This window comes from Pelobates fuscus, chromosome 9, assembly GCF_036172605.1.
Source record: "Pelobates fuscus isolate aPelFus1 chromosome 9, aPelFus1.pri, whole genome shotgun sequence".
In the NCBI taxonomy this organism is placed as follows: Eukaryota; Metazoa; Chordata; class Amphibia; order Anura; family Pelobatidae; genus Pelobates; species Pelobates fuscus.
This window is the reverse complement of record NC_086325.1, coordinates 59,328,273-59,339,953: the sequence shown is the minus strand read 5'-3', so window position 1 is coordinate 59,339,953 and position 11,681 is coordinate 59,328,273. Positions and strand designations below refer to the sequence as shown.

The 11,681-nt window shown below is 37.2% G+C and overlaps 1 protein-coding gene across 1 annotated transcript; it reads left to right on the top strand.

The window, feature by feature from the left end:
• The first annotated feature begins 1,402 nt into the window (after window positions 1-1,402).
• LOC134573647 (uncharacterized) lies at window positions 1,403-2,776 on the top strand. The gene has a single exon (XM_063433432.1). It carries the CDS (start codon window positions 1,403-1,405, stop codon window positions 2,774-2,776), a length of 1,374 nt encoding a protein of 457 aa, XP_063289502.1.
• Window positions 2,777-11,681: the final 8,905 nt, after the last annotated feature.

Below are 11,681 nucleotides of genomic sequence, written 5' to 3'. Positions count from 1 at the left end.
TCTGACATAGCAGAAGACGTCTCCCCTCCCAGCACGCCTGTTAGGCCACCCACCCCTTTGATGGCCCCAGCAGCAGCCAAGAACTCAGATAGTCCATGTTCATTGAGGTCATGGACTATTCCGAAAATTGCGGCGGAACTAAGACGTAGGGGTGTACCATACCCGGCCACGGCAAGGAAAGCTGAACTGTATAGGATCATGATGACAACCCCAGAGGCCCCTCAACCCGGATCCAGCTCACAGGATAATATGAGTGAAACTTTAGCTGGACTACAAGTCACCATGACTTCGATCCTAGCGTCAATTAGTAATATCAGCCAGAGAATGGACGGGCTGGAAGCACCCGAACCAGTTATCTTGGCACCAGACATCAATCTCACGCCAGAGGTTGAACACATAGCGGCACAGGGTAATGTGGCAGGGGCACAAGTTGCACAAAATCCTACCACTCATGTCATCACTCCAGCACACTTGGTACCTCCTAACATTAGGAAAGACATTTTAGAAGGGAAAGATGTCAACCTTATTTCCCTTCTTATAGCATCCCAAGATGTGATAGAGAATAAGACCTTTAATTATGGTGATCTGTCAGTGGTAATGAAAGCAAGAGACCCCAGACTAAGAAAAAAAATTAACCATACCGGAGTTTGTCCTAGCTTTCGGGATTTATAGAGATGTGGTATGCACCAGTTTTCCACATCGTAGGGAAGAACTGGACTTGTATCTACACAAATTGGTGGATCTGGGACACAAGTACGGTGGCCATACCTTCTTTGAGTACCACAAGTCCTTTTCGGCTAAAGCAGCGGCAGCTTTGGTACAGTTCAACATAAGGACAGACTGGAGGCATTTAGATACGGAACTTTTTTGCCGTCATTTTGCTGGGCTCGTCCCACCGTCTTGTGCAATTTGTGCATCCAGTTCCCATTCCACCAATTTGTGCCCGAACGAACCAAGTCTTCCTACTACCAGCTTTGCAGCTCCAGGTACCAATAGTACGGACCAAAGGACATTCAAGGATAAATTAGGTAGGCCAATAGTTTTCCTAGGAAAGGCGCAGATATGTAATAACTTTAATGCTGGTGGATGCAGCTTCAGCGCTTGCAGGTTATTACATGTCTGCACCATCTGCCTCAGAGCTCACGCTAAAACGATGTGCCCCAACCGTTTATTCCCTAAGAAATGACTGACGGAGGTTAATGTAGATACACTGGCATTTTACCTTAGTTCACATCCATCCAGGGACTTGGTACAATTTCTAATCACGGGTTTCACAGAAGGGTTTCACACAGGGTTGGTAGCACTGCCTTCAGGCACTATCGAATGCCGGAACTTACAATCTGCCACTACAGATCCAACAACAGTAGACGAACTGTTGAAAACCGAAGTAGGGAATGGTTTCATGTTAGGGCCATTCACGAGGCCACCATTCACTTGTTGGAGAACCAGCCCAATAGGCGTGGCACGGGGCAAATACAACAATAAAGCACGTTTGATTATTGATTTGTCAGCACCTCATTCAAGCACCACACCAAGCCTAAACTCACTCATACCTTCATCCGAGTTTTCATTACAGTACGCCACAGTCGATAATGCGATACAGGCCATTCTGGGAGCAGGAAGGGCAGCGTGGCTAAGTAAAACTGACATTTCTAATGCATTTAAACTGCTCCCTCTGCACCCCTCTCTATGGCATTTGCATGGAGTTTGGTGGAAGGGATTATACTATTTCGCTAACCGACTGACATTTGGGGCTAAAAGTAGCCCCAAATTATTTGACGTTTTTGCAGAGACACTGTGTTGGCTACTGCTGAATATCTGCTGTTGTCCAGTGGTGATACACTATCTGGACGACTTCCTTACAGTAGAGAAACAAGACACGATACCACACAGCATTAACAAGACGGTGGCATTATTCAAGACATTAGGCGTACCCGTGGCCGAGAACAAGACCGTGGGTCCCACCACCAAGTTAACCTTCCTAGGTGTTGATTTAGATTCAGCAGCCATGCAAGCCAGCCTGCCAGCAGACAAGGTTCAGAGAATCCGGGTAGAGATCGGGTCATTTCTCGATAACGGCACAACATCGAGGAAGGATCTTCAGTCACTCCTGGGTTCTCTGAACTTCGCCATGAGAATAATACCACAGGGACGAGCCTTCATATCACGTCTCCTCAGGTTATTACCCGATTTACCCAACGATGACAGCAGGGTTACACTGGACAGTCAGGCTAGGGCAGATCTGACCATGTGGCACCATTTCCTGTCAGACTGGAATGGGAGGAATTTGTTCATCCCACCTCTAACATTAGAGTCCCCAGTGTTATGGACAGATGCCGCAGGTCAAACAGGGTTCGCAGCCATCTTCGAGAATAGATGGTTAAGGGATGCTTGGCCTAGCGAAGCAATAGGCTTACCCGCATTTACTAAAACTTCGGCACTTTTTGAAATCTACCCCATAGTGGCAGCAGCAAAAGTCTGGGGCTACTTATGGGGTGGTAAAGCTGTCAAATGTTACTCCGACAATACAGCGGCTTGCGAGATTCTGAACAAAGGCAGGTCTTCATCACTGATCATCATGAGCCTGGTCAGGAGACTTACATGGTTGGCAGCCACACACAATTTTTTCCTGACTTGCATACACATACCAGGTCACCAAAATACAGCAGCTGACGCACTATCCCGTTCAAAATTGCAGGTCTTCAGACAACTACACCCAACAGCGGAGGTTTGGCCAAGCAAGGCACCGCAGTTCAGAGACCTCATCCTGGACTAAAAACAATCATGGAACATGGGAAAATACTAATACAAGCCTCACTATCCCCAAACACCAGACGCACATACAGCCGTGCCTTAATCTTACTGCATAAGTTCATTTCCGAATATGGTATCACGAATCATTACTGTTTAAGTACCTTAGTGGCATTCACCTCTTTTTGCCATCTTAATTTGAAACTGGCACACAACACCATAAAACTTTATTTAACAGGAATACAGCATTATGTAAGTAACACATATCCTGGTATAAAAAACTTCCTGTCCGCACATCCCATAAAAAACATGCTAAAAGGCATACAACGCCTAGACAGCCCTAAACCCACTACACGGTTACCAATTGACGCAGAAAAATTCAGGGCCTTATCAGACATGTTAGACACCAAACCCTTCGACAGTCAAACCAACAACACACTTAAAACAGCCATATACTTGGCCTTTTATGGGTTTATGCGTCCTAACGAACTCACACTTAATAATATCAATAACAAGGGAAAAATGCTGCGGATATCACACCTAAATAAAATAGGTGATCACTACACCTTGTCGTTAAAACAGTCAAAAACCAATCAAGTAGGGCCACCTCTTGACATTCAGTTCTACCCAACCGGCAATCAGTGGTGCCCCGTACACTTGTTCAATTTATACATGGCAGATAGAGTGGACCAGCCTAAACAAGCTCCTCTCCTCACCATACACGGTCAACCATTGACTACCTCAAAGTTCGTCAAATACGTTAGATTACTATTCACAAGAATCGGGTTCGATCCCGCAGCCTATACGGGCCACTCATTTCGTATCGGAGCAGCCACATCCGCCTCCAGCCAAAACATACCAGTTCACATTATTAAAAGGCTTGGACGGTGGAAATCTTCGGCATACCATCGTTACATACCACAACCAGAGAAAGAATTGAGGCTTGCGTTCACACAATTGGCTAAATGATGAATCCGTTGTTAATGTTATATGTGCATACGTAATAAAGTGTGGAATATAAATTCTCTTTTTGCCCTCTTTATTTACAGGCCAACCCGTACGTCGGTTTCGGCACACCTCAACCGACTTAGTATATTCTAATATGTTTATAGATATAAGTTGCAGTATACGGCCTTCTTCCCCGACCACAAATGAGAAGGCGGAGCCTGGAGTTGTGGGAGGGGTTGCAGCCGGCCTATTTAAATCCACTACTCACCTTCATACCTTGCTGACAACGCTTGGTCACTTCCGGTTGCCCCACCCACCTCTCCACAAAAGGAAGCTATTATATGGTTAGCCCTCTTTATTTACAGGCCAACCCGTACGTCGGTTTCGGCACACCTCAACCGACTTAGTATATTCTAATATGTTTATAGATATAAGTTGCAGTATACGGCCTTCTTCCCCGACCACAAATATATATATATATGATCTAAGTACTTTTATATACACATACATGCATCATTATTAAAAGTGTAATTTAATATTAATCTATTTAATTATATATGTATATATATAATAATATTAAAATACACATAACAGACACACACACACACTAGTCTTTTAGCCCCCAGAGAACCCAACACACCTATACATGGGGGGTATCACTATACTCGGGAAATGTAGCTAGCTGAACAAATATTGGAGTGTTCTTTGGCAGTAACCCTTAAAGTTCTTAGTACATTATTCTTAAATTGCTATGTGTGGCATAGATTTGTGGTACAATGGTTGTATGAATAGAGTCAAAATACCCCAAGTTTAATATCTTAGGTTGTCTTCTTACAAAATATATACATGTGAAGCGTTATTCCTGACAGATTTCAGTGTTACAATGTAACTTTCGTTCATTTAAAAAAAAAAAATGGTTTGGAAATAGCAAAGTGCTACTTGTACCTATTGCCCTAGAATTTGCACTCAAAAAAATTATAACAACATGTGAACATTGGGTATTTTTAAACTCAGGACAAAATTTAGAAACTATTTAGCAAAGGTGTTTTTTGGCGGTTCTAGATGCGTAACAGATTTTGGAAGTCAACCTTAGAAAAAGTTATTTTTTTTCATTTTTTCATCATATTTTATAATTCTTTCATAGTGAATTATATGATATGATGGAAATAATGGTATCTTTACAAAGACCATTTAATGGCGAGAAAAACTGTATATTATATGTGTGGGTACAGTAAATGAGTAAGAGAAAAATTACAGCTAAACACAAACACTGCAGAAATGTAAAAACAACCTTGGTCGTTAATGGTAAGACAATTGAAAAATGGTCTGGTCACTAAGGGTTTAAAAGAGCAAGTAGATTTTAATTTATTAACATTATGCATCATTTATATTTTTTGGAATTCATATTCAACAAAGAATATGTTCATAAATGTAATAAGTTCAGACAGTATTTTTTAATTACAAAGATCATTGATATTTATAACTGTTGATAACTAAAATAGCATGTAAAAAAATCTTAAAACAGTATAAACAAATAATACTGTAATACAAATGCTTAAAGGGCAACTGCAGTGTGCAAAACTATTTTTGCTAGTTTTTATAGAGCATACAATTCCATCTATATGTTGTGCTAGTGAATTTGTGAGCAAATGTATAGATTAAAAATATTTTCCCCCCACTTGTCAATCAATTCTTCAGCATAGACTCTATGCCAGAGGTCGGCAACCTATAGCATGTGTGCCATGCATGTCACTCAAGGTGCCTTTGCCCGGCACTCAAGGCTGGTAGAGCCAAACTGGTTCTGGATTATCAGAAATCCCTGTGTGGCTTCAGATATCTGCTAGTACAAAAAGGTAGGAGGGACAATTCTCAATTTAAGCATTACAGCACTTAGAGAAAGTGATCTCAGAAAACGTCCTGGCAGAACTTGTGAGCAGGCAATCCGCACTAGAGTAGAGCATCCCACAGCAGCTATAGCAACTCCTACCCTTGACCTGTACCTGGCCAGCCCGTGTCCCCATTGAACCCCAATAAAGTCACCCACACCGCTAGACATAGGCAGAGCTGAAGAAGAAGCCTTTGCCTTATACAAAAACTACTAACAACCCACAAACACAACACTACTGAAAAACAGCATACACAACCCCACAAACAACCCTCACATGCATACACCAAACACACTATGTGACATATCATACACACAATTCCACAAAAAGCCCACATTCACAGGTATAATACACAGTACTTCAAATGACTCATGGATATATACAATAAAACAGCCCACATTACTACAAAGCAACTACTGCACTCATAAATTAGCCAAGCAGAATATTTAAACATGCACACCTCAATTTAAAAAGAAATATTATTGGCTCACTAAGGGACTTCAAGATCTTATTTTGGCACAGTACTACTAACGGTTGCCTACCCCTGCTCTATTCCAAAAATTGATCAAGAATAGTAGGCAGTACTTCTGGTCTCTGGTCTCCACCTATAGCAGTCACAGTGTATGTGCTGTGGTTGCTATGGTAAATCCATACTTCATGCAATTCCATAGCCCTCAATGATAGCACTGGCTACTAAGTCTAACCTACATACCTTGTTTCAGATGCTGGTATGATGGCAGTTAGTATGTCGATGCCATGGAGGAGGCTTGTTGTGTTTAGGTAAGTGTCTCTAAGCAGGGCAAATGAAAGAAGGGACTGTGGAGGACAGATTGAAGTTGGGTGACAGAAGTGACAGGGTGCTGAGGGTCAGGTAGGCAGTGCAGGTTCCCTTTAACAGAACAAAAAAGATGATGAACTAAATTACCACTATGTAAGTTAACACTCTTGTGCATTATGGAAATCAAAAAGCACATCAAACATTGGTTTTATTGTGTTTTTTTGTTTTGTTTTTTTAAACTGCAATCTACATGCACATTGTTATCATTAAAGTATTACAAATATGCAAAAAAATAATGCATTTAAAAATAAGATCTTTTGCAAGAAAAGTTCTAAGAGTGAAAACTAAGAAAAAGCTGAAATGTTATTCAATCCCAAATTCCCCATTATTTTCAGAAAGTTCAGAATATCCCATAAATACCAGACCAAGAGCAATAAATGTTAATCCCTCTCCAGCAGGCTTATTCAGCAAATAAAATGTAGGGAACTTCTTCTGCAGTCAATCAGCTGTTAAAAGCTACTGATAACTCTAACTATTTTTGTGAATTACTGATTATGTACTTGGTGATGGATACTTCAGAGTAAGCAGTGAGGAAAATATGGATGGGCATGGGGATATCTGTGAAGGCATTGTTTGAGAGTAGGTTTGGCCTTGTAATGTAGACCTAGTGACAAAGATCTTTGGCACCATAACATATGTAAAGATGTTTCATGTACTGTGGTGAATTCAGATTTCTATATGCATTATCTTTATTATCTGTATTCAGCTCCATATTTATTTTTCCCCCACAAATGTAAACTCACTGCCATATTTGTAAAATTCAGGACGAAACAGCATTTTAACTTTTTATTTTTTAATATTATTATTTATTTAATTAATTAAAGCAATTAATATGATTAATTAATTTTATTTCCTTTGTTTCCTTAGATGCACATGCAAACTTACTGCCATATTTGTAAAATTAAGGAAGAGTTAGCTATATATGTATTTATTTATTTGATTAATTTTCTAAATTATTTGTTTTCTTTGTTTTATTAAACCACGTTACTAATTGAACATGAACATAGAGCATTGCTACACATTTATCACAATTCTTCCATGATAAAATATTGTTCATGAATGTCAGTACTTCTGCAAAAAAAAAAAAAAAAAAATTGTTATATTAACAACTGTCAGTCTCCCTGGGCTAGTTCCATGATTAATTGATATGCAAAATTTCCCACTGAAATATTTAAGTCTATTTTAAATCATATCTATAGGATGCCAATTGAGAATGATTTAGTGTAACTGTTGCTGATTCTAAAAGCAACAGGAAAACTCACAGCAATTCTTAAGAAGCAGCAGAAACGTTATAAAACAGCATGTTAAATCAATTTCTAGATATAAAAGCGTACTAACAGTGAATTAATCATTGAGTGCATCAGTTGACTTTTCAAGACTATGTATTTATTATTTTAGATAATAAAATGTGTGCTATATTATAAGAGCAGGTAAGAATTGAAACCATTATAAAATGGTTCATTTTACAAATACTCAACCTTAAGTCTAGGATAGCCTTACTTTGACACAGTACACTGTTATGAATTTGTATATGTTTATTTTTTTCTCTGTAGTTCAGTGATCAAAAAGAAGGGTACAATTATATATAATGTATATGTATCATGGGCATGCTATTCATTTTTTTGTGATTTGACAAAAAGTGTCTATGGGTTGTAAGTTGCATTCTATTTATGAAATTATATGATCTGAAGAAGTTAGTATCTAGATTAACATAGTTCCATTTATATCTTAATACATGAATTAAATGGACATTGTATATGGATTCAACTCAAGTTCAGTCTGATACAAAGTTACATAGCAGCAAACATAATTGCTTTCACCAATAGATTTAAAACCTGCATAGGATAAAATGAAGAGCATATCATATTTTGACACAAAATGAGTACTGCGGTCAAGCATTTTTCTTAAACAAATTAAACTTTGTGTAAAGGAAAAAAAAATACTAGAAACTAAAACATATGTATATCTCTTCTACATATTGGTTTACTAATGATTATATTATTGATCATATCAGAGTGCATTGTAGGCTTGTGATAAAAGCCTGATTTAGTAATGTATATGTGCATGCTATATTGTTATCCCTTGATAAAGACTGAACAGTATTTCAGACCCCTGGAAAACCAAAAACAATTTCTGAACAGGATGTTCGACCTGCATAATTCCCATGCCACAGCTATGATTAACACAGGATAATTTTATGAACATTTCAGCAATTTACTAAAGTCACCTTCCTAGTCACAAGGTCAAACTTGAACTGGGTATTAGAGGACTAGAACAGAGCAATCAAATAGGAGTATAGCTTATTACCAGACACCCGTAGAAAGTAATCGAGTTAACATGGATCAGTATTCTTGTTGTTCTCTTGCAGCATATTGTTATAGTGCATGACTCCTCAAACTAATGGATTACTTACCTGAGCAAGTAAGTATCACTAGTGTGAAAACAACTGATACAAAATCCAGCACACTATATTCCAAAAAAGATTGCAAGCTTATAATCTTTTTTAACATGCCAGAGTTAATATAATTGAGGTTCAGTTACAAAATGTGATCAATTATTTTTTAGTTTGTTCAGAATTTCTGCCACAATCTCTTTTTCAATCAAATTTTGATCCACCTTTAGAGTTGACTTTTAACCCATCTAATACATATACAGAAAGTATAATATTCTCATAACTTCTCATACAAATTTTCCATGTTAAAGACCAAAACGTCATGACACATTGTTTGTTTTAAAATTTAATGAAGTCATTTTCACAAGACGTTTTGTCTCAGGTGCAAGTTCAGGTCTATAGCAATGTAAGATTGACAAGGTAGAAACTGTAAAATGATTAATTATTTAAATGACAGCACTTGACCAAGATTAATTCTGAATTAGTTCTGCAACATCTACTTTGCCTCTCTTGGTAGCTTTGTGAGATAGATAATGAACAGGAAATAATCAACAACAATATCCTTTTTCTGCTGTTTATACTTAATTATGTCATTAAATGAAGTATTTGAACATTAGAATTCAACCTTTGCAGTAGGTCAAACAGCAAAACCTGCATGTGCATAAATACAGATAATATACAAATTAACTTGTACTGCCATGTCAAATTTCCATTACCCCAAATATAATATTTTTCTAGTCATTCTTTACCTAAATTACATACTTTGTTTTTTTATGCTAATTATAAAGATTATAAATGCAGATATAAATGCGCATACATAAATCTCACCGCATTTTGTATATACATTTTATTTCTGAGTTTTTGGGATGACAAGGTTTCAGGAGATCAAAATATTCAATAGTAAAGAATTATAAAATGTCAGGAGTCACCAATGGAATGTATCTGCTGGTCCCACTGGTTTCCATTGTGATTTCCATGTGGATTGCTCTGGTCTCTATGGTGATCTCTTTTAGAAACAGAACACTCTACCAAATCTCTGCTAAAGTGATAACCTCATTTAGCCTTATAAAGGGAATATACATAGAACTATAGGATGGCACAAATAAGTAGGACCACCAGAGTATCTCCAGGGAAAAGTGAATGTCACCAATAAGTGCAATTCAAAATTCTGTTATCCCACTAAAACAATTATCGGATGCTGCAATACTCTATTATTTTTCATTTGCCTTATTGAATAATATGGCTTCCATAAAACAATGATTAGTGTATTTATTTCAAATACATATATTCAACCAATGTTTAGGTTTAATAATTGGAGACTTTTAAGCTTTGTGCTTCCTTGGTGAAACCTACAGGTTAAAAACCTTTGTATAATCAACGTGCAATGAAAACACGTCAGGCAACGACTTTGCTGTAGGACTTCTTAACGGAAAGAGTTGGATTTTTTTTTAGAAAGATTTATTTTAGCACTCTCTGATTTCAAGAGGAAGGACTCAGATGCAGTGTATATCCCAACTGTTAAAGATCACTACTAGGTCTGTAACCTAGTATACTGGCATGCTAGTACCTTCAGTTTTTGTTCCTCTCTTCCAGGCTATAGAGGTATGCTTCCTTTGCCACATCTTATGTCAATATCAGACCCAATTACATTTACCACTTAAAATGACTTGTTCCAACATGAAAGAACTAATGTGTTGTGCAAATATGCATTATATAAACTATAATGTCAATAACAAGTATTTTTCTTTCACTCTAGCTTGTTTCCCTAAACTCAAAGCATTTCCTGTATGTTTTGTTGTTTGTAAAATAGTTAGAAGAAGCCTGAACATATTTTGCCCACTACATACAAGTCCTATGTACATGCACTTTGTACCTGCCTCTATTGTGGCAGGAAGTCTAGCTTCCAGTACTACGAGTACTGGTTACTGGATGCCTGTGGTACGATAAGTGTGAGAGATTCTTCATTTAGATGTTGTGTGTCAGGTTCTCCATTCTTGAGGTATATTTACTGCTGAGAAATATGTAAAGGCCTAAATCCATACCATATCCACAATCTCTCCTTTCACCAGCAGCATGTATTTACAAACATGATGACTACTGACATAATTATGCCAAATTACTTTATTTAAAAAAATATTCCTTTAGAACATACTATTACATTTCCTCCCACGAGATGATATCAGCTAAGACAACAGAACCTACGGTAGCAACTGTTCGGTGGCAACACCACCATGAAATACAGCCCAGACACCTGCTGCATCTTAGTCAGGTACTAAATATTATGTTATTAAGACTATGAGTAAACATAACCATTAAATGGCCTAATTAGATGACATTGTTGATTTTCATTTGTTGTGTTCTTTGTGTCTTTTTTGTTCTACTGCTAATTGATAATATTTGGCTTTGTGTAAGTATTTGGTATATATGATAATACTGTTTACACAATATATCTAAAGATTTACTTAACAATGTATAAAAATGTTAATTCTCTATCATGTATTTAAATTATTTGGAATTATTTGAAAATTACAGTCACAGATTATCACATAACTAAGGGATGTACTTGTTAAAGAGTAAAATATGGAGATTTAAGTTAGAATTACAAGACACATTAAAAAATAGGTCAAATTTGTCAACTTAACTATTTTGGACTAGTAATTCCTTTACTAAATCATCACAATCCTTTGTATGCTGTTATGTTTTCAATATACTATATGTTATTTGTAAGTACCCATTTGTACTATTTCAAACAAATGAAATAAAAAAAGTGTTTAACATGTGACTAAAATCAGTCGCTCTTCATGGAAGTTGTTTAACTTTTTAAATATATATCACTAACAATAGTAATGTTGATGGAACTAAAAAT